At 29.3% G+C, this 27,958-nt stretch overlaps 2 protein-coding genes across 3 annotated transcripts; one reads left to right on the top strand and one right to left on the bottom strand.

Moving 5' to 3' along the window:
* Positions 1-158: 158 nt before the first annotated feature.
* LOC126769232 (centrosomal protein of 290 kDa-like) lies at positions 159-12,839 on the top strand. Its single transcript, XM_050487869.1, has 31 exons — positions 159-246; positions 506-774; positions 841-976; positions 1,155-1,291; positions 1,847-1,951; positions 2,029-2,313; positions 2,397-2,584; positions 2,656-2,910; positions 3,001-3,122; positions 3,200-3,374; positions 3,557-4,392; positions 4,467-4,632; positions 4,701-4,839; positions 4,930-5,039; positions 5,129-5,305; positions 5,939-6,200; positions 6,278-6,512; positions 6,600-7,257; positions 7,421-7,555; positions 7,634-7,739; positions 8,053-8,226; positions 8,435-8,637; positions 8,781-8,930; positions 9,103-9,237; positions 9,383-9,537; positions 9,737-9,900; positions 10,381-10,541; positions 11,186-11,313; positions 11,640-11,740; positions 12,225-12,362; positions 12,677-12,839. The coding sequence occupies exons 1-31, from the start codon at positions 195-197 to the stop codon at positions 12,740-12,742; spliced, it is 6,123 nt and encodes a 2,040-aa protein (XP_050343826.1). The 5' UTR covers positions 159-194; the 3' UTR covers positions 12,743-12,839.
* LOC126768922 (putative sodium-dependent multivitamin transporter) lies at positions 12,779-27,958 on the bottom strand. 2 transcript variants are annotated; one of them, XR_007669284.1, is made up of 11 exons: positions 27,687-27,958; positions 21,099-21,221; positions 20,460-21,022; positions 20,285-20,381; positions 20,033-20,197; positions 19,439-19,596; positions 19,142-19,346; positions 18,774-18,968; positions 17,465-17,626; positions 16,480-16,553; positions 12,779-15,540 (listed from the first exon to the last, which is right to left on the bottom strand). XR_007669284.1 is itself a non-coding variant. In XM_050487381.1 (10 exons), the coding sequence occupies exons 2-10, from the start codon at positions 21,213-21,215 to the stop codon at positions 15,508-15,510; spliced, it is 1,695 nt and encodes a 564-aa protein (XP_050343338.1). In that variant the 5' UTR covers positions 21,216-21,221; positions 27,687-27,958; the 3' UTR covers positions 12,779-15,507. The 2 variants fall into 2 exon arrangements, 1 of the variants encoding a protein (XP_050343338.1); XM_050487381.1 differs by lacking the exon at positions 16,480-16,553.

Genomic DNA, 27,958 nt, shown 5'->3' with positions numbered 1-27,958 from the left:
ACCGGAACACAACAATATCAAGTATTGCTGTTTTGCGGTAGAATATCTAATGAGTGGGTGGTACCTACCCAGGCGAGCTTGCTAAGCTTGCTAAGTATTGATAGATAAGCAACTCAGTTAAGCCTTTATTTTGTCGATACTTACATACTTACTTACTGGATTCTTAAAAAAATACATTTCAGATTAATAATTGTATGGGAAAATCGAAAAAAAAAGTTAAAACTAAAGATAGATGTACCTATACAGGTAAGCGTCACACATTTATTCTGCTTTAAAAATTACTTACTAATAACTAGAATATTTATTTATAAATAAGTAGTAACTTAATCTCAATTACTTTAATCTATTTTAATTAATAGGAATAATAATAATATTATTAATAATAACTATAATAGATCCAAATAAACGTCGGATCGTAGCGCGGTTTGACTATTAGTTTATTTTTTGGAATTCTTGGAGTCGAAAAGTTATACGTTAGCACATTTACGATGTGTTGTTTCTTTAGACTCTCCTGCAATGAGTTCTGCAAGCATGTCGGAAACAATCGCGTATCAAGAGGAAGTCATAAAGGCAAATAAGGACGTCCTGGAACAACTCTATGCAGAAATCGCTGAATTGGAAGGGCGGAAAATTGAATTTAATGATAAAACTCTTAAGCAACAAGATAGTGATTCGAGTCGAAATACATTATCTGAAATTAATGAGATCGCGCAGTTAGAAAATGAAATATCTAAAAGAAATAGACACATAAGGAAATTACTCGCCGACGTTAAAGTATGAACTTACCTTATTAAGAGTATTTAAAAAAATATATGTTATTTTGCGATTTATGAATTTTAGGTTTTGGAAGAAGAAAATACTTCATTAAAAAATAAATTACCAGTTTTAAAGGAAAAGTTAAAAGAAGCTACACATCTTATCAAAAATCTAACCCAACAGTTATTTAGTCTAAGCAATAACGTTACAAGTCTTAAAGGTAGGTATATCATATGTTAATAATGGTAAAAAGAAAAAAAGGGTGTTAAGCTTTTGGATATTTATGTTAAAGCAATTCGTTCCTATCGAATCAGTCATTTCCCGTAGAAACTATTAAAATTATCTATTCTATCTCTATTCTATTCTATTATTACTGTCTTATTAAAAATGCTTTTCAGAACATCTTGGTAAAACTGAAGAAGAAAAGGCCAACTTATTTATAGAAGTGGAAAACTTAAAAAAGGATGTAAATGATAAATATTTAAAATATGAAAAAGTGGAGGTGGATGCTAAAAGTAAAGTAGAACAATTAAAGGTTGGTTGTTAATAATAATAATATCCTGGGACATTTTTTACACATGGCCATCTGATCCCAAATTAAGCTTGTACAAAGCTTATGCTATGGGAACCAGACAACTGATATACTACATATACTACTTTTCTTTTGTAAATACATAATTATATAGAATATTACAACCAGACTCAGGACAAACAGACATGTTAATGCACACAAAAGTCTGTCCTGGGTGGGAATCGAACCCACAACCTTCGGCGTGAAAAGGCAAGTATCTACCAACCACGCCAACCGACTCGTCAAAAATTGAATTTGCATGTTGTTTAAATTTTCTAAAGAACTTTTTCATATTGATAAAGAACAACTACCTAATAATTTTGATAGTAGTTTATATTTAGTTTGAGGACCAAACAACTCATTTAATCTAAATTGATTTGATTTGAAAGATATTTTGTCATATTTGACTCCTATGAATTTGGTCATCATTACTTATGAACATTTTTTTTATTAGCACGTAACCAATGTATTTCATTTGTAAATCATTTAAATAACATTTATTTTAAAATATTTTAATAGAATTTACTGAAGTCGCAAACAGAAGAAATCGCGCGTCTGTCAAGTGAAAATTCGCAATTGAAAGAAAATCTAACATTAACATATAAAGATATAACGTCTCCAAAAGTAAGTCGCTGTGTTTATTTCTTTCTTAAATTGCCTTAAATATCATTCTTTATAATAAAAAAAAACATATCAAACAGAAAACTCCCCATGAAGAAATCAAAATAACAGAATTACAAGAAAAATTAGCAGAAGCTTCAGATCAAATAATAAAGTCTGCAGACATAATACAAGCATTATCGAAGGAAAATAAGCAATTGAAACGTATAATTGATGATATAGCTGATAATTCTCTATCTGACCACAAAAATGAAAGCGATGATGGAAAAGAAAAGAACATGATTATTAAGCTTAAGAAAAAAGTCAAAAATTTGAATGACGCTCTTAAATATTCTGAAGATATGATAAATGTAAGAGAAAGAGAGGTAAGAATATTTAAAATTGAAGATATAATATAACTTGAGGTTTTGTAACATATTTTTCAAAACAGATTTTTTTATTCATTTAGCTAACCGAAATTGCTAAGCAATTACAATTATTAAAATCAAATGAAGGTATAAATACGTTAACAGAAGTAATTAAGAAAAAAAAGAAAGATTTAAAAATTAAAGATGAAGGTATACAAAGTCTTGTGCGTGAAGTAAACAATTTAAATCAACTTGTTAGTGATCTTCAGCTAGAAAATGAAACAATGAGGTACGAATATTTATATGCTACATAAAATAATACAATTATAATTAAATACGCTCCAATTATTTTTGTTTTAGAGACAAACTGCAAATACCACTAAATGAACAGATCGAAACCCACGGGATTCTAAAAAAGTTTAATGACATAGAAAATAATAATATAGAACTCAGGAAAAACATAAAACAATATGAAAATAAGCTTATTTCACTTGAGATAGATAACCACGAAAAAAATACCATAATTTCAAATTTAAAAACAATGATGAATATGGCAGAATTTGATAAAAAAATAAATAAAAATATTGAAGTTACTGATAATGATGGAACGGGAAAGTGCGTCGCTTATACATTAATTTTACTTTTATATTTATTAATTATACTTTTACTTTTTCAATGTTTTTTTTTCAATTATGTAATTTTCAGTCCAGAAAATATTAAAATAAATGAAAATAGATCAAAGACATCAGATATGCAAGCGATTATTGAAGAAAATGAAGGACTTAGAAACGGGCTTACTGAAATTCTAAATTTGTTAAAAGATAATAGTAAGGTCATTTTTATGTGAAAATGTGGAATTGTGAAATTAAATTGAACTTTTATTCTCAAATCTTTTTTATTCAAGATAGTACCAGCGCGGGTGTCTTAGCGATGGAATGTCCAAGTTTAGAAGCTATTTTAAACTCATTGTTGGCACGGAAATCTGCAGGCTGGTTTTCACCACATATGAAAACAGTACTGGAATTAAAAGCAGCACTTGGTAGCAAAGATGCCTTATTGTGTGCTCTACATGAATCAAGGTAAACTAAGTTTTTATTTTTATTATAATACTAAATAAAAATAACTGTATTCAAATTACCGTAGTTATTGTCTTTTTATACATCGAATACATAATATAGTTAATAATTAATTTGAATAGTTAATGTGCACACGACATATATTATATACATAAATTATTAAACATAAAAAATGCTGCTTTTAGAAAAGAAACTTTTAACATAATGACAAAATTGAACACGGAAGAACAAAAGTCATCGGAATTAGAAAAAACTTTACAAGAAATTAAGAACAATTTAAAGGAAGACAACGAAGACAATGTATCAAGTACAACTGACGTCAGTATTGGAGAATTTGGATCTTGGATGATAAAGACTAATTTCGACAATATCGACTTAAAGAATGAAAATGAAGTCCGAAATATAGTTTCTAAGGGAAACATGTGGTTTGAAAATCAATTTAAACAAGTGATTCAATATTTTCATAATAAATTTGCAACACTTTTTGATAAGCTTACTGCTTTAACGATAAGTACAGCTGATGATCGTAATAAATGGAGTTTTCAAGAAGAACAATATAAAGCAGAAATAGAAAATTTAAAATCCCAAATAGATGAAAACGATGACAATAGCAGCACCCATTCTCCTGGATTAATATGTATGACACAATCAAACATCGTAGACAGGAAGTATACATTTTTAGAGGAGTCATATAAACAAATAAGAACACTGAATGAAAATATAAAAAATGAATTCTTAGAAAGCAAAAAGGAAAAATTGAATGAAGCTTATGAATACGAGAAAAAGATTCAAAATTTAATACAATCTGTTATAAATTTAAGTGATAAGTTACGCAATTCCGTACCATTGAAATTATTTTTGAAACAAAATAATATATTAAACGAATTAACCCTAACACATAGACATGCTAGGGAAATAAATATAAATAAATACATTATATCGGAGGATTTACTTAAACGCTTAGAAAAAGACAAAGATGAAATATTAGAAAATACTCTCAAAGCAGTTAAATATACCACAAGTAAGTGTATAATTGACATAACTAAGATATAAAAGTTTCATGAAACTGGATAATATGTTTTTTTTTCATTTCAGAAAATAAAGGAAGTAAAAGCTTAGAAGAAATTATATCAAATATAGATCACTCTGTCCATCAAAAACAGCTGCAACAAACTTGCAATGAATTGCAAAACAAAAATAATGAGATAGAAAAATTAGAGAAGACAATATTGGACTTACAAAATTCCCAATCAGAAATAATGTATTTTATTAGTTATACATTTATTTCTAATAAACTTTACATGTTCTTATGTCCATGTTTTTTTTCAGAAATAAAACATTACGTTCAGAACCACGTGAATACGTAAATTTTCTTAAGGAACAAATGCAAACATTGAGTGAACAAAACAAAGTACTTAAAGAACAATATCAGCATATTGGAAATAAACTAGATAATGTACTGTTAGAGGTAACAGATATATTTATAATGTTATTATTATTTTTGTTACTTCGTTACTTTATTAGGAAGTTTAAAGTAAATAAAAGGTTTTTTTTTCAGCTTCATGCATACAAAAATAAAGAAGTAAGCAATGATAAAGAAATAAATATATTAAGGCATCAAATTCTAGATCTACAATCTGATGGAGACGTTAAAGCTTCAATGGCAAGGTTTTATACATTTTTATTTAACATTATTATTTATTTGTATAATTAAATTATTTTATAATTCTATTTCAATTATTTTTACCTTCAATCAGAATAAGCGGTGAAGTTTTATTAGCACAAATGCAAAGTTTAGAAAATCAAAACAAAATTGAATCTCTTAAGCTATCTTTAAATCGAGAGAAAGAAATAAGAGCTGAAATCGAAGACATTTTATTGAACCGTCAAAAGGTGTTCGATATATATACCCTTCGATACGAAACAAATTTAAGGTAAGACAAGTCAGGTAACATGATGAAACAACTAAGCCCTATAAGCTTATTTTAGTTCATCGTACTACGCTTCAGTTTTATTATCTATATAGGAATTCTTAATTTCTAGGTTCATTTTTGCACTAAAGTTTGAAAAATTGTAGACTGATATATTATACTAAAACACTTTAAAGCTATTTTAAATAATTTAATACATTTTTCAAAGAAACAATAATTAAGATTAATTATTTTCGAGATATTATTATTAATGAAAAAAAATAGGAACAAATTCTTCTTAACTTTTACTTTCAAACGGGATTAAAATTAATTAAATAAAAATTTGGAAAAATGACTTAATTTTGCGAATAAAAGCGGATATAAGTTTTTTGGGAATTAAACTAAATTATTGTTATTAAACTAAATGTGATATAAGAGTAATGTGTATTATAAAATGCTAAATTATTTTCTTTGTAGAATATCATACTATGATTATCTATAATTTACGAAATACATCTACTATAGCATATTAAAAAAAATATTTTCACAATAATATTGTAATATATGTATTTATTACAATATATTTGTGATTTATTGAATATTTTTTGTAATTATATACATCTAACAATATAAATAATAATTTATATTATATTTAAGGAATATGAATGAAGTAATTGATATATTAAGACAACAATATCAAGGGAGCTTACCACTTATTTCTGTTGAAAACTTTATTAATAAAATATCAGACGTTCAACGCAAATCCGATGACATTGATCATAAACTTAACGAAATAGAAGATTTACAATCGTCTTTAATAACAAAACATAGTGTTTATAATCAAATTTTAGATTTGTCTGCATCAAAATGTTCGGATAATGAAGACACTTGTCCACATAAAATAAAAAACTTTATTACAGTAAGGATTATAAGTATTACAAGCCTGTATTAAAATATTCGATATAATTTATTTAAAAATATATTTCTAAATTGTAGGCAGAAACTCAAAAACTTGAAATGGAACATCACAAAAGAAAAATTATATCATTTGAACAAACACATAAAGAACTATTAAAGCGATGTGGTCTTCTAGAAAGAACATTGATCATTCTTAATCAAGGATTTAAAGTAAATGATCTTTCATATCAAAATGGATATCATAAAAAACAAAAGGAGCATATGGGCTTAGAAGTAGAAGATATTCAATCGGACGATGACTCGAGTAGTAGAAGTAAGTATAGTAGAAAAGTTTTTATATTGTTCGTTAGTAAATTCATAATATATGTATTTATTTGTTTATATTTGTTTTCACTTGCAGGAAGTCGTACCCAAACTTTGTCTCACCCTAAAATGGATGTTAAGCTTTTTAACGAAAGTAAAAGTAACACAAAAGAAACAATTCATAAAATATGTACGCAAAACTTAACGCAGACCAATGCAAAAATAAGCCAACAAACACAAACTTATTTCAATGAGACGAAATTAGATGTGAAGTCAATACAAACGGAAGTTGATCAAAGCCAAATTGCATTAAATACACTTGTGGACAATCTTTTGTCAGAGAAAAGGCAAAATGATATGCTTATTGAAGAAACTAATGCATTAGCTAAACAACGATTACAGGAAACATCGCGTATAAATAACGAAAAACATGAAATAAGTACAATGCTTAGAAATGTAACGGATTTATGTCAACAAAAAGACGAATCAATTAAAAAGTTGGAACTGATCCACGAATCTTTAAAACAAGAAATAAATTACCTACAATCGAATCAAGTTAAGGAAATAAACAAATTAAATGAAACAGTAAGTGAAGAAAAAAAGGCTCTTTTAATAGAAATTAAGAAAATAGAAAATGACAAAAACGACATAATAGATGAATACATACAGCTATTGAACAAGGAAAGAGAGGACTACACAAACTCTTTGAAAAGCTTACAAAATAAACTAAAAGATTTACAAATAAAATTTGATAAGTAAGTAAATGTGGAAAATAATTACTAAAAATCCTCAAAATTAAGATCTTATTTTGGTTTACTTACAATCAATCATTCTAGTCTCTCTCCGAAGATAGCGATGATCTTATCTTACATCAGAAATTCGTCTTATGTAATTTAATTAATCATGTATTTATTACAGGAGAAACACTGAAGCAATCACATCCCACGATGATGTTAATAAAGAGTCAAGCATTAAATCGACGTTAAAAATTTGCAATTTAGAAGAAAAATGTTTTAATCTACAAAGTGAATTAGATGGATACAAAACAGATTTGTTAGTGTTTCGCACTCTCTTGCGCCTTATCAATTACTCGTAAATAATAGTTATGAAAAATATCTAAATATATTTCAGTGAAAATCAGCAAGGCGAATTAGAACGGTGGAAGAGCTTGGCATCTGAAAGACTTACTAAAATGGAACAACTTAGTACACAATTAAAGGAAAGACATACCCATGAAGTAAGTGTGAAATATTTATGTAAATAAAATGAGTTATATCTTTTTCTTAGAAAAAATACCAGTTTTTAGTTAACAATATATATTTATCAATATTCTTATATTAAAATATTTTAATTATTACCACTGCCTGATACTAATATATGTATGTAAATGTCATTAAGTGTAATTAAACTACATATAAAATTATTTCTACAACAAGTTTACGTATATTAATATAATTATGTCTTACTAACATCATTCAAATTTATAATATTAAATAAAAACCCTAAAGGTTGACGAATATCACTAGTCGTTTATTTCATTTTTATTTCAGGTAGAATCGTATAAAGCAGAAAATCAACATTGGCTAACACAATTAAAGGAGACGCAACGCGAACACATAGAATTACGAGGCCGTTTAACTGAACAAAGGACTTTGCATCTAAAGCAGGTGGCCGAGAAAGACAACCACATTGAACAGCTCCGTTCAGTTATAAACACTCTCAAGGTAAATATTGGTTTTTGGTTGATATAGATTCATTGGTTTATTCGAACTATATAATGCACAGTTAGTGCATTTTTATTACATTTAATAAATGTGAGATTATTATATTGTTTTTGTAGTAGGTACTTACCTACTACAAAAACAATATAATAGTTTTGATTAGTGATTAACTTGAATCCTTTTTTTGTAATCATATATTTGTCAATTTTAGACACAAATTTTAAATATGCAAACAATGCTCACCATAAATGATCCCAGCTTCGATCTCTCTGCTATCGTAGAGGTTGATGAAGTTAGCGATGGAGTATCACAACAAGGATCGGATGGAATAGAATTAAAGTTTGATTCAATGGTCGACTTTAACGAAGCACAAGAAGATTTTGCAAAGTTGCCTTATAGCTCTACTGCTATATGGTATGAAACTAATTTATAATATGCTTTTATAATGAGAGAATCCAAAATAAAATACAGATTAGTGTTTTTAGTTTAATTTGATTTAAATAGATTTAACGTATTCATAATATCTCGTACTTATAATACATATTACGATTTTTCAGGCAAGAACCATTAATAGAGCGTTTGCGAAGAGAGAAGCAGTTAATGGGTAAACAGAACGCAATATTACGAAGACAGGTCAAAGTTCTAGCAGCAAGAGAACGGAGGTCACGATTGGATGCACAGAATCTAAAAAATCAAGTATTCCGCATGTAATTCCTATTAACATTTGTCATACTTTAAGGTTTTTTTTCTTACAGTAAAAATAAAAGAGAATAGCTTCTACCTGAATAAAAGCGATACAAATATGTAAATAACGATGTGAATAACAATAATATTAAAAATGTGTACTATATATTTAAATATACTATTACTATTATTTAGCAGCACCACCGGTAACAAAGTCCCATCAGCAGAATCAGCAGCATTGCAAAGTAAGATCGCGTCATTGCAGACTCAACTCACGAGCGCGCGTCGCGACGTAAATTCTAACGTCGCGCTCTGGGATAAGTGGAAAAGGTATTTAATACTTAATAAATGTAATGTATAATATAATTAAAATTTTTACGTTTTAAACTGACGCAATTATAAAATTAATATTTTAATGTATGCACATTATATTTTTATGAGCAGTATTTTTGTTACATAAAAAATATTTTATCAGAGCGCAACAGTCGTCAGAGCGATGGCAGGCACGATATGAAGAAAAATGTCTAGAAGTTAAGAAGCTAGAAACGAGTCTAAATATGAATAAATCAGCCGTGAGCAGATTAGAAAAGGAAAAGCGTATTATTCTGTCAAGACTTGGAGAAGAAAGACGTAATAATGTTTTGCCTTTACGTGTTTTATACAATTATCTAAATTAGTTGTAAGAATATATTAAAAAGTATAAAGTATAAATTAGTATGAAGAATATAATAGTTGTAGAATTGTAGTAACTCATTTACAGCAGTAGCGATAAATAAAAGCAAGTAGATTAAGTACCTGCAAATTTTTTATTAAGTATTTTTTATTGTAGAGGAAAAACATTTAGCAATAGAAAAACAAGATACGGAAGGGTCAGAGAAAACCTCGTCTAGGAGCGAACAATGCCAAGGACCTCCAACGTTATCTACCCGTGCATTGCTTGGCAGGATAGAGGCACAGCAACGGAGGATCGCTGCGCTCGAACTCGCTGAAAAGGTATACGGTATATCTATCGCAACGCTAATATCGTTCTTAACTCAATACAATTTAAGTCAAACGTTTCCTCTATAAATTCCTTTATATTTTGAAACATATGGCATACTTAATGACAATTGCTCAAATGGTCAAGATTGATCCTATTTCATCACCATCACTAGGCTAGTTCACACCTTGTATATAAGGAGAAACAACAAAAGTACAGTTTACTTTTCAATAGTGCTATGCTATTGACCCTAACAGCCTATGGAGAAGCCTCTATGGACAAATAGGTCTCCTGTTAGAAAGGAGCTCGGCTTAGGACGACGGCATTTATCGACGAGACGTCGCAAGCTCCTCGTTAGCTCAGGCGAAAACAGTGTAAAATGTACAGTGTAGGAAAGCTAGACTACTACTTGAATAAGACTACTCAAATTGACTCGAATCAACTCAACATTAAAATTAATATTATGCACCTCATTAAAAAAAATTACGTTGCAGGGCAATGAAACTTTAATCTCAGAATACGAAAAGTCTATGGCAGAAATAACATCCCTCAAAGGACAAGTATTGAAACTCGAATCAACACTTCTTGAGGCTGAAATTCGTTCACCGTTTAAATCTACGTCGGATAACCAACCAGAGTTACATTACTGGAGGAAGTATGAGTATTATTAATTCTTTAAAACTTTTCCTCGGCTAATACTCGTACATTTACATCTTTTGTTGTATGTAATCGCTTGAACCGTAGCATTGAGCTTTGCATAAAAGAACGCCTATTAATATAGGGCGATGAAACCATTCACAATAATATTTTTATATAACATTAAAGAGACTCGTCTTAACTCCTATGCAAGTAGAGTGTTTCAAGATAGTTTGAGATGAAACGAATCGATTTTAAATAAATATTTTGAGTTTACTTGGTACTTGACACTATATGACTTTTATAACTTTTGTCATGTACTCAGTGTACGTAACGTACTCAGCGTTTAACTTATGGATTCTGTTCGTCTGATTAATACAAATAATCAATACTTAGATTATAATATATAAGTTTATTATATTTATTTAATTTATTATAGTATTTGTGGTTTAATTTTTTTTATTTTGCAGTGGGAAAATTACAGGAATATAATTGTATATAATCCATGTAATATATCAGTTTTATGATGATGATTATGTTCCCCTAACAGTTTTCAGTCCCAACAGCCGTTATCAATGACTGGCCGTTTTCTCGGCGAGAAATTTTGCAAATGTGCTTAGTATATTTTATTTTTGATATTAAACAAAAATAATAATTTAACAGTTACTGCGATATGTTAAAAGAAGAAAATATGCAATTGACCTTGAGAGTGAACTCTATGGATAATACACCTACTTCCGCTCATCAGAATCGCATCAATGACTTGGAACAGACTGTCCTTACACTAAGAGGTATTATTAATTTTTTTATATGAAACATTCATTGGCGCGCCTTGGGGTTAAGACCAACTCGCATGAGAGAAAACGGAATGATCATACGCCATGAAGCCTTCACTTCGCTACCGCTATAATATTTATATATTACTATTATTTTATATATTATTAATTACACATTTAATTCAACTTCTTATATCTAGCCATCTAATTTAACATATAACATACATTAACATTTAATTCTACTTCTTACATCTAGCGGCCTTATATCTAGCCACTTGGCAGTCCACATTTTTTATTAGCTATATAAAAAGAGGGCTACTATTTTCGTTCGCTTATTACAGGACTTGTAAGTAAATTACAAGCAGACCAAAGGTCTTCATCTACGAGTACTCAAAAACGAGTTGACTCTAGACCTGGTAGCAGTCGAAGCGGGACTGATAAGGTATGATGTCTAAACAATAGCGAAAATAAAATGATCTCAATAAAATGAAAAACACAATAATGTCACTAGTAAAAGAACAATTCTAGTTTTAAATAGCACAATATTTTGTTAAATTATTTATGGTGAATATAGTAAAGTCGTGTCCTGGATGGAAATTTGTATGATGCCAACGTCCGATAAAATAAGTCAATGTCTCACGAATTAAGATACTAAAAATATTCATAATCATTTTGAGAGTTGAACAGAAGAGAAGATACGTTTAGTTTTAGATATTGATTGAAAGTAAATTGACACATCAAATTATTAAACCGATATCCTCTAGTATAATACGTAATCGTCAATTTATTATCCAGCTTTATTTTTGTTTATTTACGCAATTGGAATTAAATTCAGTAACGAGAAATATATTGCTGAAGTTTACAACAAGAATTTTAATTATCAATAAAAACTTAATATTTTTATAATATTAACTCTAATGTTACAGGTTCGAAGTCATATAGAAACATATCGTATCGAAATATCAAATCTCAAACGAAGCATCTTAGAAAAAGACACACTTTTAGAGAAATCAAAAGACATGCTAAAGGTTGCCGCTGAAAGAGAAGATAAATTATTGAGAGAGGTATATATAAATAGTTTTTATTTTAATAATTATTCTATCTATAACAAATTTCATTTTTTACAGGAAAATGCGTTATAATTTTTCTCTTTTAACCGATGTAACTACAAAACAAAAGCAAAAACCCTAAAAAGTTATTCATGTTTTCGGCCACATAGCGATTCAATGGTCATATATTTATGATATCTCTGGCGCCTTTCAATGGTTTGACCATATACATATCGTATTCATGCCCATTTGTTTTATATTTTAAAGCAATTATGTGTTTATACAAATTACGAACATGGATACAAAATACTGTAATATTCTTTTTTTAGAACATGTTTCTTCGCCGTCGTTTAGATCAACTAACGGAAGGTAAAGGAGGTTTCATGTCGGCGTAAAACTACTTCTAGATAAGTATAAATAAAACATTAATCTAAATATTTAAAAATGTATTCGTTTAAAATAAGCCAATTTCATCATAAATAAACCTTACCATATTCAAATTTCTTTTTATTACTTAAGTCACAAATTGTAAGTACAATAAAACTATAAAGGACTTGAATTAAATATAGTCTCTTCATTGTAATCTTTAACAGAATATTTTTAAAAAAAATTATACAATTATACATCATGTTTGACACACGAGACCTAGCGTGATTACGAATTAGCATTAATTTGGTCCGAACGCAACATATGTATGTATGTTGAGAACCAATATAATTATATTTTCTTCATTTGAACGAATTTGGAAAATTAAACAAATAATATATGCGTGTTGATCCATATGTCATTCACTACCATACCATACATATCAAATGATATCGCTACGCAAGCACGCTAAGTAAAATGTCGCCTTTACACTTCACATATTATTATACAAGCACTATTAAAACACAGATACATAGTACACAGCCAAACACGATTGTATAATTATATAATATTTCTATATATGTCTATTGTCTATTCTTATGACTCACACTAAACAAGTATTCATTTCTTATACAATATAATACTTTATTGTTAATATACTCATTAAATAACATTATATAACACGTTACCTTAATAATTTTAATACTAGTCACCTTTACCAGCTGTGGAAATTTTTATTTCTTAGTACAGCTGAATTACAAGATTCTCGCTCGTACACGTTCATATGAATTTCCATTTCATTAATTTCTGCTTTAGATATTTTACATGTCACAAATAAAAATTTATATTAAGCTGACAGGTTACAAGATAAAATTACAGTAATATAATTACTAAATAACATATAACAAAAAAAATAAACATTAAAAAATAATATTCGATTAAAACATCTTACTTAAAAACGTCGCTCAGCGGTTGATAAGTTAGACAATGCTGTGTTTTCTTTCGAATGTCAAATTAATTATGGCAGAAAGAGCGAAACTTTGTTTACCTAACACGCTAAGCAACGTTTATAAGTGAGGACATTAAAATTTTAAAACTATATTCGTGTTCTTTTGTGTTACGCAATAGAATAAAGATTTGGCTTTATTGTAGGTTTAAAATCTAATTCAAAAATAATATTTATATTATTTTAAATTATTTATATCAATTAATTATAATTGCAATCAATGGAAATATTATTCACATACGCTTGTCATAAATATTAAGTACTTGAAAGTATCTGCAGTACAATAAAATAAATACTATACATACATAAAATAAGTTTTATTACCCTAAGCTGGAATTTACTTTAAACCTATGTAGCTATTTGTTTATTTTTAAGGCATTTTTGGAAGAGATTGTGCTATCACAAGTTATTAAAAACATTTTTTTTTATATCTATATTTATAAGAGTATAATAATTTATTGGGGCTGTAAAATATTTTAGAACCGTAATGTGTCAGCATTGCGCCCGCAGCCACAGTCACGAATAGGTTCCTAATTCAAATTCGCGCCTCTTATGGCAGTGGAGATAAGTATCTCAATGTTTGAGATGAACGTTACACAGGTATTGTGGGCACTACACTTGGCGTAGCTTGAAACAACGCGATATCGCTAATTGAATACGCAAAGCCTGGTCAAGTACCGTCGTTAGACCAGTGCAGTTGAACTCGTAAGTATTCTACTTATGTTATCTTAGTGTTTTTCCGCTTTATGCAGATCGGTATTTATTGTATACAACAAACCACGTAACGATATGGTAAAAAGCTATAATTTCGAAAAAACTCCTATTTCATAATCATTTAATTCAATATAACATTATATAAATTCTTTGGACGTATTTTTGTGCCTATAAATGTCGCTAGGCTCCCTCTTCTCTTGAGGAAAAGGTTAGGTGCTTCTATCATGCCCCGTGTGCTGGTATCTCGACGATGTTAATTTCACCGACGAGCACGATACAAACACAATTGAGAATTTGAAAATTCAGTTGTGCTTTATTGGTGCCCGGGCTTGATATGTACACGTATTCTGTAGTAAATTTCCTGTTTTTGGTTCAAAATTATCTATTTGAATGACTATTCAAGGAATGTTGTTTTATAATTAAGCTCTTTATAAACCTATAAATAAAATAATATTGAAAGCTATAGTTAAATTACCATACCTAATTATAGTATATGAGTTAACGACGTCGCAAAAAAAAAGTATTTTGGGTAGGCTTAGTTTTTGATTGCCTTATAGCAGTAGTTATTGATAATTGTCCATCAAAAATGCATAAATGTAAATTTTTGTTTATGAGATTAGCCAATCAAATAAAAAAAAATCAATATCTAAGTTCACTTTTGTAAACATTCATTGATTGTTGTTCGATAAGCCGCAGACCTAAAAAATAAATAATTATTGCTACGTAATTTTCTATTACTCAATAGGTGATCATATGACATATTGAATGACTAATTTTATTTCCATACATTTTGGTACGTTTCCTCTATAAAGAGACCACAATTTAGGTTTGAAAGAAAATATTCTAAATTTAACTATGATTAAAACAAATACAAGTAAAAATTTGATCTACTGTATTAGCGGAACATTAATTGTTACTTGTATAATTAATAGCTTAACGTGAATAAAGAAAAAATAAAATTTTAAATGAAGTATTTAATTATAATCTTCTTAAAATATTTCGCCCGCCATCTTCCATATAGTAACGATACCCATCGATTTTAATATAAATTCAATTCAATAAAAAACAGGAACATTAGTGTTGTAAATCTTGCTTCAGCAATTCGCACTGAAATATAATAATTACATATAAGTTTTTATTTATTGAATTATTATAAAATTCAAAATTTTACAAAAAGAAAAATTAAGTAAAGGCTGTTAAGCCTGTAAATATCCCACAGCTGGGCTATGGAGATGGGAACCTTTTGTGTAGAAGTTTACTTTAACTTATATTATTATAAACAAAATAAAAAAATATATACAACAAATTAAATAAGTCCATAAATATGTTTCGAAAATATGATTGCTATTATTCTAAACATTATTATATATACAATGAACTTAATGCGAGCCTCGTACACAGAATCTATCAAAATCTATATAATCTGTGGTACTCACCATGTATTATTTGACCAATTCATGTCAATTCATGGTCGAATTTATTTTTCTTTACTTTAGCCAATGGAATTGGCTTTACGTATATACAAAAAAAATTACAATTATAGCAAAAAAGGAATTTAAAACAAATAAAAACTAAAGACAATGGCGATATTCCCTTTAACTTATATTTGGGTTTTGATAACCGAGTAATAACCAAGCTGACACGTCATGCAATGATCTATTTAATTATTTTGATGATATAGTATACAACAACCGAAATTAATTTTTATTCGTGTTTTTCTGTATTATAAAAAAAACCCCATTTTTTATGTATATCTGTGGGTGAGTATGATGATATGAAGATATAATACAATATATTCAAGTCCATTTTCTTTACGTAATGAAAATATAAAATAACACAGCATTAAGAAATAAAAAAGTAAGAACCCCGTAGATACCCTCTCATTATAATTTGTATAAAATAATAATTATAATATCATTTTTGGTAAAATAATGTATATACATAGCAATATTAATTTTAATTCAAGTCCTCAATTAAATTTGTATTACAAAATATTTTAATAATAGGGTATCTGGGTATTATCTTGTAGAAAGGAAAATTACCAACCTTAATAGAATTTGGCAAGTATAAAAAAATCCATAAGGAAGCGTGTGCATTCAGTGCGGAATGATGGTGTCCATCTAGAAAAAAACTGTCTAATGAACTAAAACTACTATGACAAGCATGATTATGAAAGCTTCGTGAAAATATAGCGAGAAAAAACACAAATCAAACTATTTTAATTTTCCGCGTAACTAAATTTTATCAAGATATTTATGATTTACACCTTCAATATAAAACATTCCAATATTGAATGTCAATCAATTAATGAATCCAACACTTTACAAGGTCGTTGTGATGACCAAAATTGTTTATACATTATTAAAAAAATTCGTTTTAAAAATTTAAAGCACAGAATAAATATATAAATATATATATATATATATATAAGTACATTCAGGTAAATCTCATCTTGGAGGTTTTTGCGTTTGTAATACTGTAACACCAGTACAGACTTAATTAGGAACAATCCAGTATGTGTTAACGACACGTGCCTCTCGCATAAGTAGCGTTAAAAGTGTCACGCCGTTTTGAATTTTTTTGTTAAACTGTTCTTAATAAATAGTTTTGTGTTTGTTTTAGGTCATTGTTAATGATTGTCAAATTCAAATTATTCTTAATATAAATTGATAGATATTTAATTGCACATTGTACTACTACAAACGCAAAAGAGTCTATAAAGTGATTTGAGGCTGTACATGATTAAATTATTATTTCCCCAGCGGGATAACTATGAGATGTATCGTATTAGTTGACTTCGTGCGTAATACATCAGGAAGTCATGTAGTAATACGTTATATTATTATTTCTATTCTTTTCCATCTAGAAAGAATTCCAATGCATTAAGCTATAAAGAATATCTTACATCCCTTCAAAATTTATACAAGAAATTAGCTTAAATTCGAATACCCAATATATTAATAAACATGCAAATTAAAAGCAAAAATGAACCGATATACAAGCGAGTTTACGAGTACATCGTTCATCGTACCTGTGCACTGGACTTTTCATTTTTTGCCCTCAGTCTGCGTGCGAGTGGGGGAGTGAAGAGCGCTGGGTCGGGGTGCTTCCGACCCGCCTTCTGCCATGGCTGCTGCTGTTTCCAAGCAAGGGATATAATTGATCCCACAATTAACACCCAAACGAACCCGATCTGAAATTTTTAAAGGTTGTCTGTGCATTCGTCGTTTTAAAAAGTAAATATAGATATAGAAAGTCTATTTCGCGACTATTTTACTTGGTGGCAGGGCTTTGTGCAAGCGTACCACCAACGTCACATTTTCTGCCGCCAAACAGAAATACATACTATAGTAATTTATGTTCCGCTTTGACGGATGAGTAAGTCAGTGTAACTACAGACCTATATAACATCTTAGTTTTCTGGTCAGGGGTGGTTAATATTTCTTACTGCGCCAATGTCAAAGGGCGTTGGTAACCACGAATCATCAGATGCCATCCACCTACATCTATTAAATAATATATATATTCTAATTTACGATTAAACCCTCTACTATCCTGTCTCATCCACTTGTGCGTTTTTCGAACTCAAATAAGCAGATAGGCAAGATTGCAAAAATGTTATTTTATAAGATGAAGGTTATCAATTCGACTTATTTTTATAACATTATTCTTATTTATGTTTCTCGATGTCTTTGCCGATTTTGAACCGATATGTTTTATTGGACAGGTTATACTTCGGGAGCTGCTCGAATTAAATTTGATGAAAAACTTTCATCTGAAAAATGCACTGAGGGTGGAGGTACTCGATACTTTCGCTGTCTATGAAACAATTTTAATGTTTCCTATTTCATTGAATAGATTAAAGTTTTATTATGGTTCAATGTAAATTAAAATAAAATTCCAACCCTATGGGAATCGCTGTCTTTTTTTAAAAGGGCGCTTAGAGGTAAAGTCTGTTAAAAAAAACAGAGTAAACAAATTGAAAACGTATTAGTAGTTTGTAAGAAAACACCGCGAACACACCGGCTTGTTGCGAAAACAAATCTGAGACTTGTAGATAGGAACTCGTATATCCGGCAAACTGCAATAGATCGACAGGTTCGAAGAAGAGAGCTGACTGAGTTACTAGTAGAGTATAATATTTAGTTATTATTACCAATCACACAAACAACGACTATTATTTTCATTTTATATATTTGTTTTATAATAGCTTTAAGTTTAATTATCGGACCCATATTTTATAATTTTTATAAAACAAAACCAGTTGAGACAGTTGATTGCGGAGATTGCATCTGCGTTGTCAATGAAATGAAAATTGAATTGATAAAAGCTACACTCACCGGACTTGTCCACATGTATGATATCCTGTATAAGTAGAAATAGTCGCTCGGTTGAGTTGGAACTGGATCAGGTAGTGTGACATTGAACAGACAACCTTCTACACTGACCGGCAATTTGACCGGCGATGGACGAGGACCTCCGAAACTTATCCAAAGTGTTATTGCCATTCCGCTGAGAAGAGCGACTGATACACCCTTAAAAAAGTAAAAACAGTTTGTAATAAAGCATCTACAATTGAAAACTTATTTACGGCTGTAGGGCTTTGTGCAGGCCAATCAGGGCTCATTCATCAGGGTAGGTATTCTAAATTGATTATGTATTATGCAAAAAAAATACAATCAAACTGAATAATAAAATAAGAACTCACCCGTTCATTCGCGTAAGTAGTAAACATTCCCAAAGTGAATATACCAAGCAGAGGGCCACCTACAGCGCCGAATATCGTCAGAGCAGCTTGCAATACTCCGCCTAAGTGCTCGGCGACGAACGCCAGCGCAAGGAACACGAGGCCGAAACCGCACGCCGCCAACTTTGTTAGCCAAGGTATATAAGAAGGATTCACTTTGAACCACCTTTAATGAATATTAATATTATTAATATTTTCATATATTATACGTAAAGTATAATATATGAATATGAATAAATATTAAATAACGAACTTTACCTGCTTACATAATCTGTGAGTGTCACTGCCGCTAGCGCATTACAGGCCGCGGAAATAGTAGACAGAGAAGCGCTGAATATTCCCGCCACAAACAAACCAGCCAATCCCGGTACAGACTTCATCGCGTCGACCACATAATATGGCATCAGCTGATCAATCTGCAACGTTTTCTTATTTAATTACCAATTAAAATCGACCAAAAAGATCCCCTGATAGTAAAAGTTTACACAATATGTTATCTACTTAATTTACATTATAACTTGATGTACAAAAAAAACATTTCCTATGCAGCAACTAAATATGATATTTTTTGTCATACGTTTTATCATTGCAATATACAGAGTAAACTTGTCACAATGCAGGATTATGTAATATGACTTCGTCGAAGATAAGAAGACATTGCTATTAGACCTATACAATAGTACCAACGGCACACTAGCTTCATTTGTATTTTTAAAGAATTCTGAATATATCCTGTTGCTATATTCTACTTCACTATGGCATTGATGTTAATTACAATATATGACTTCTATCGATAACGTTTTATTAATATTATATATTCATTGTAGAAAAATATTTTATTTTTATACATACTGATCCAATGTTTTTGCTGACTAGCGGATCACAGTCTTTGTATACAGCATAAATGCTCAATCCACTGATACACGTAATAATACTGAGCACAGAAAGAACAGGCCAACTCCACCATAGACACTGCTGTGAACGCTGTAACGTGCTCACTGTGAGTAGACGTTGAACCTATATAAAAAAATATTAAATATTATTTACAAGTCTATATGATTATACTATATTCAAATAAATAATTGTTAATGACGAACAAGTCACCTGAGTGTGATTGACAGCATACAGAGAAAGGTATGTGATACAGCCACCAATAATCAAAGAAAACCATGTATGTCTTTCTGTTGGGTCTACACTGAAACTGAATGCAAACTTGTTACTATTTTGCGACTAATTAATTGACATGTTAGCAAATATATAGTACCTTGTTCCTACTTACTTCGAGAAGTCTAATCTGCCACCTTCATGAGATCTAATGAAAATTTGTTCAAAACCACCAAGTTGTATTGATGCAAATATAACAACACTGAACACTGCACCAAACATTAGAAATGATTGTAACAAATCAGTGAATAGTACAGCCTTCATTCCTCCTAGCGTGGAATAAAAAGTACAAGCTAACCCCACCACTAGAATAGACACTAATCTGTCAAGCCCCGTCACTGATTCCAAAACGATTGCAGGTGCATATAGAACTATCCCATTGTACAAAATCATTTGTAGAGTATAAGTTAACGACGCCAACATTCTTATTTGGGGACCGAAGCGTAATTCTAAATATTCGTAAGTACTAGTCTTCTGTAGTCCAAAAAATACTGGTAAATATAATTTAGAGGCTATAGGAGTAGCAATGCCGTATGAGAAGTTGATGACTACGAATTGCATGCCGTAGTAGTAATTTTCAGCTGATACTCCAAGCAACGTGATAGCAGACATGAACGAAGCCATCAGTGACACAGCTACTGGGAATATTGACATGTTGCGATCTGCTAAAAGGTATTCCTTGAAAGAAAAACATACATTATTATCGGAAATTTAATAAAGTTTTATTAAATAATATAAGTGCGATAAAACTTACGTCATTTGTTTTTTGTTTTCCACCACTGAATCTGAAATACAAACCAATAGCGACAGATGCTACCATAGTAGCCGTCATTATTACGTAGTCCCATAGTCCAAATATTGTCTGAACCATGATTATCTATAAAAAATGTTCTTAAATTAAATTAGTCTTATTATAAAGATATACTCTTATCTCTATTTGTATATCAAACGTCATTGATAACATTTGTTCGTCATATAGAGTAAATTAACTAAAAAAAATGGTAAGTGGTCACCAAACGCCCTTAGACATTGGCATTGTAAGAAATGTCTACCATCGCTTACATAGCCAATGCGCCACCAACCTTGGGAAAAAAGATTTTATGTCCCTTGTGCCTGTAATTAATTATTTAAATTTAAATAATTAATTAAACACTGGCTCACTCACCCTTCAAACCGGAACACAACAATAATAAGTACTGCTGTTTTGCGGTAGAATATCTGATGAGTGGGTGGTACCTACCCAGACGAGCTTGCACAAATCTCTACCACCATTAAAATAAAAATACTAAGATAATGAAGTTTGTGAATGATCTTAATATTATTACTGCTGAACGCTAGCTGTTATTTGAAATATTGACCATAATTGAAATCTATTGGTTCAATGATTTCAAAGTTTTATCTACTATTAATAAATGTGCCTTTTTGACTAAATTCATTTGAATATTGAAATGTAATTTTATCAAAAAACATGAAACGTATTTAAAGTGGTGTATATGCCCGTCATTTGTATAAATTATTATCAGATCCGTAATATTTTTAACGAGTCTGTGGTTGATTCCTTTTGTAATCCCATATTACTTTTTATTGTGAATACTAGAAGTGTTTCATAATAAGATAGTTATAAAAAATAATTAAAATTTTAAATTGATAATGATTTTAAACGTATTGAATATAAGGTGTCCGTCCGCATGGCATGATGTATGCATTATTTTGTCAAATATTTAATGTAAAAACAGGACGCAATAATAAAATATTTCACATATATTTATATATTTTTTTCTTTTTATAATAATAATTACAATGAAGGTTGTATCATATTTTATCAAAATTTAAAAATAAATTGCATAATCTGTCTTCCAAATACCAATGATGTCGGGCCAAACGGGTTTGCATTTCTGGGAAGGTTTAATACCTGTCCACTATTTCGCACGGCCGTATATTTACTACTTTGTCCATCATGACATATTTTCTTATGTATATGAAAGTATTATGATTATGAATCTCATATTTATTTACTACTGAAAGAGATATTTGAGCAAACATAATGGACGTTGTGTCTTCAAAATATAAACGATTCATGCATCAATAAACTTGTTTGTACAAGTTGTTTCGATAATACGGGCGTAGTCGCAACATAATTTATGTACACTATAGTGGCATTTAAAAACTCTTCTTCTGAAAAATCAAATATTTTTTTTAAATAATATAGCTATATATATAATAAAAAAATATAAAGGCATTATAGTACAAAAATACAAATATTACTAGTTTACATGATATATTTTTTATCTATACTTACTAATATTATTAATGCAAAAGTAATTTTGTCTGTGTGTTTTGTGCTTTCAAAGCTAAACCTATTTTAATGAAATTTTGTTTTTAAGCATGACACAAACATAACATATTATAATTATTATAAATGTTCTTTGAAAATAAAAAATTGTTGTTGTTAGCAATTTGCATTTTGGACCAAAAATGTTATAGATATTCGAAGTTAAACGGAATTGCGGTAAAATTCATTAAAAAACCATATTACAGACGGATTTATATCTCATAATTTCAAAAGAATATCGCGTGGTAAAACCATAATTTTATCCGTATGCTGTCGGAACGCACGGTTTGCGTGAGATGAGTGAGTTATAAAAAGGTTGATAACATTGAAATAAGTTAATACTTTTTAATAACACGACAAAACTGTTGCGATAGTCACACTGTCACTCTAAAAGTTAAAACTAATATTTATTAAAAAAAAAACATTAAAATTTCAGCCACACATAATGTTTCCATTATCACGGTGTATTAAGCGTGAAATAAAGTAGTAATAACCTGTACAAGCACAAAACCACTATAAGAAAATTATATCTTGTTATAATAATATAATTAATTATACTTGCCAGCTATTATAAACCTTTCACAATGTTTCTAGCCTAACAAAAGAACCAATTTAGATATATCACGACGTTCAATTGTCTCAATCATTTTAATTATAAATATTTTCAAGACACATTACTAAAGTCACTGAATCACTACAACAGCGAATGAATGCAACAAAGTTTTATTAAAATACATGAGTTACAAATGTAGTAAGCCATTGATTTTCAACGCTATGTAATATTATTAATAGTAGTTAGTTTAAAAGTGAGTGACGAAAACGACATGATCATATTTTTGACTTAAATCATTATAATTTTCTAATTATATGTTATGACCGGTTATTTATTAAAACTTTCACAGTCATACTCATATAGGCACTAAAACTACACCGTATGCCGCAAAGATATTGTCAAATGTAAATTTTAGAGTAACTGTCTAACGTAGTACCTACATTGTCTTTTATTTAATTATTTTTTTCGCAATACTGGTTAGAATAAATTAATTTATTTTGATGCTCGTAGCTTTTTTTTTATATGCGCCGGGATGGCAAAAGACTCTACTCCACCTGATGGTAAGTGGTAGTAGAGTCCAAACGCGACGACAGCCAGTACAGTCGGGAAGAATGTTCTGTACTAGCCGTCCCCGCCGGCACGTGAAGACACACGTGAGCTGGTAAGGAATTCCATTTTTTGGAAGTGCGACAAAGAAAGGAGTTGCCATATTTCTTTGTGCGCGATGGAATTTAATGTAAATTAATTTACTACATACTCTAAAAAATAAAACGTACGGATGAAATACGTTTACAACCGTTGCTTAGCGGCTGTTTAGTTAAACACTGATTTCGATCTTTCTATTATTGATTTGACATTCGAAAGAAAAAGATTGTTTAACAAGTCACCCACTAAACAACGTTTATAAGTAAAGCCGTGAATGTCTTTTATCGACATAGATATTATTAGCAAATGTTCATGAAACAGATAACAAAATTATATAAGCCACTACAGATTTAACTTATAAACAGAACGGCGATAAGAATTAATACCATCAACTTGCATTATGTTGAACCAACTTCATTTATCATAAGAAGTGAATCGTTAATCTTGAACATCTCATGTCCGCGATAAATATTATCTGTTATTGTGCAATTTTAAAGGTCAAATGGCAATATATGTATATCTAATTTTATATTAAAATTATCGTAAAAAATAAGAATAACATGATTATATACAAAACGTACTGTACTCAAGGTTTTACAGATTTTATTCGTCATTTAATCTTGCAAAATGTACTATCTAGGCCCAAACTTATACACTATAAAGAAATAAAGGCAAGATAACTAAGTCATGCCTTTATACATGCCCGTTTGGTTGGTACTGCCCCCACTCATCACACTATAAAGTGGTAGTTCACGAGTCAGACTAAAGAGTGTATCTGTGTATGCGCATACTCTTGTACCCTATAAAATCTCTTGTGTCCTTTGGAGTGGTTTTTTTGGTATTCTATAAATTGCGGTTATTCACTTTAATTTAAGCCAATACATAAACTATGATGATGCAATTATATCAATAAATGTGGAGATTTCCGCGTAATGCGTACATACATGAAATAGGCAATGAACATTTTTTGTTAAATGATTAATTATTCAAATAAGCAGACACCGGAGAGAGGTATTACATCTATAAGTTAGTTTGATTTGATTTGAGCCACTGTAATTTCTACTTCATGTTCAAAATTTATTAAATAGTATATATTGTCTGGCAGTATTATTATATCTGCAGGTTTTTCCACAAGAACTATGCACAAATATAAGGATAAAAGTGAATTACACAAACGTGTTTATTACACGAGCTTAAACGTAAAATATTAATAGCTACATTTATATTTATTTTTACCTGTATTCATAATAAGCAAGAATGTAACAACTAACTGCTTTACCTATAAAAGTAGTTTAAGGGTGACTAATAAAATGATGCTGTGCTTTCTTTGGAGTTACAAATCAATCAAGAACGATATCAGTTTTTACTAAACACCAGCTAACAACATTTATAAGAAAAGCCGTCAATTTAGCCTTCGTTTAATTTATTCGGAGTCATCTAATGAATTCTTAGAAAAAATTAATAAAAACATACTTTTTTTATCAAATTAAAAATTTAGATTTTTCTTTTAATATGATTTCAAAAATATTTTACTCCATAAATTTAGACACGATATTTCTGAGCACAAAATAGATTGTCAACACTTTAAATAACCCAAATGTCCTCTGGATGAAGACTATTGCAACATATGAAGAAATATTCGGTATTATGTTTTGCCTGCACAAAAAAAAAACTGGGTCAAACTGCAAACGCATTTAAGACGTGTGATTTGTGTACTATTATTATACTGTATCTAGTCTCGTATATCTCTTAATATGCTATATACGCATTTATTATTGTAAGGGCATCCGGAATCTAACCATAGATATTGAGATGTTCTAATAGACAATTACTACTTTTTAAATAGTTAGATGTATTCCTATAAAATAATTTTAAAGTTACATCTCTCCTGTTAGCGCAAAGAGTCGTATTTGAAATTTAAGTTCCAATTCGAGAACTGCAAAAGTCTTGTAACTGTTATTTTGAATATAAGTAATGGATTGAATGCTTAGTAAATAATATAAAGAAATAAATAACTAGTCACAAGTACCGATGTCTGTCAACCAATTATTTAAGCAATTAGGAATACGCTCAATTATAACTGTCTTATTGTGTTCTATTGTCTTAGGTATTTTAATGCTTGACTTAGATTACAATTACAAATAATAATATTTTTAATAAATTTCTACAGTGAACATGTAGTAGTGAACATGCAATATAGTACTTAAACGTATGTAATCTTGTCGATGTTGAGGAAATAGATTGCGTAAAGCGTCACTGCTTTTGCTCTGAGATACATAATATATTTGATGAGCTAGTTTCGAAACTTGATATATTTGTACGTATCAGCACATATAAACTTATTATTTTCTTGTTAAGCTCAAATATTCATAAAATACAGTCGAAATTACAAAATATTATGTAGTGACTTAACGGATTAATACGAATACTATTACAGAATTTGACATTTACTTCTTCGCGATCAATATGTAATTAAGTTATTAATTAATTTTAGTTTAACATAGGGTTGGCCAAAGCAAGGTAAACAAATTTATCTAAAAAGCAAATTCTTTGCGTCTGTCTGTAAGTCTACAAAAAAGATATGGCCGATATAATTTTTTACGAACAAATTAAAGGCAAACCTATGAAAAGTCTAAATCTTATAATAACCTGGTAAATCTTTCAGTATAGTGTGTTAATACGAACCCTCAGTGCGCGAGTCTAATTCGCACTTGCACGGTTTTTTTATTATTACTCTCTCTATTGGCCGAATTTTTAGTCACCTATAAAGTCGACCAAAAGTAACAATAAATAATAGAATAAATAAAACAAATATAGTATTTCAATAGCTACTTTTATTCTCGTTTATGTGATGCAAATAACGATTAAATATTTCTTTAAATACTATATTTAAATAGATACGTTAAACATGATAGACACTAACTAACGTTTAAATGTAGATCGTGTTTAATGAATCTCTTTATTAGAGTTATTGTTTGCAGTCCGATATTCGGGATTTAAGTGTTCTGTTAAACTGACTTCCTCTACTATTGAGAAAATAATGAGTTTAAACTATCCTAATCAAGTAGATCGAATCGGAAAAATCAACTTTTAACCAACATAATAGTATCATGCACGTTTTTCTTCACGATATTTTTGAAGATATCGAATGAAGAAAAAGTGAATAAATAAAATACATCTAAATGGTGAACGAAATACTTAAAACGTGGTCTCCTTAATAAAGAATATGATCTTGTTGCTCATAAATAAAAACGGCATTGATATAATAAACTACAATTATTGTAGTCTGATAACATTTTGACCGCATCGTAATAATTAAAATACTTAATTCATATTTTCCAAAATACAAATTGACATATTTATTTAAAATTATATTGTTTAAAAATCATATAATTAACATTTTAATAATTGTCAATTGATTTTTTTATATTATCTATATATCTGTAAAATGTTATGTACCTGTATATATGTAAAATTAAACATTTTTTTTTACATAACGGCATAATTGAGATCCGTCGTTGTCAGGTGATGTGTTGGTAATACCTAAACATTATTTGAGGTCAAAAGAGTACAAACTTTCCTGCCGCAAGGAACTATGTTTGTACCAAAACTTTTTCTTTATTTTAAAATATTTTGCACTGAATTGCGAAATATTATGAAGTATATATATTATTTTCTAATTTTAATACATGGATGTTCGTAGATTTGAATTAAATGTATTTACTCAACATCATTTAAATAAAAAATAATTATGTACCTAAATTAAATACAAAGACAAATTAATTAAAAATGAAAACCAGGTATGTACTTACTAATGTTTGCGGTGAAAATATTAAGGAATCAATTCGATTATTTTTCACAAGTCTTATTTTTCAATTATATTCTTCGGCACCGCATAATAAGTAGGTATACAATTTGACAACACATAACTACATCATCTCTACAAATATTTTTAAATATATTTCAATATCACTGTTAAAGGGCAAAATTGAAAATATTTTTGCAATTTTTTTTTATTTACGTCGTCTACATTTATCTAATAAAATTATTATACAAAATGTACATAGCGTCTCATCTCTACGAA

This window comes from Nymphalis io, chromosome 6 (assembly GCF_905147045.1).
Source record: "Nymphalis io chromosome 6, ilAglIoxx1.1, whole genome shotgun sequence".
NCBI lineage: Eukaryota > Metazoa > Arthropoda > Insecta > Lepidoptera > Nymphalidae > Nymphalis > Nymphalis io.
Note: the sequence above shows the minus strand (reverse complement) of the source record. Positions and strands in the feature narration are given on the sequence as shown.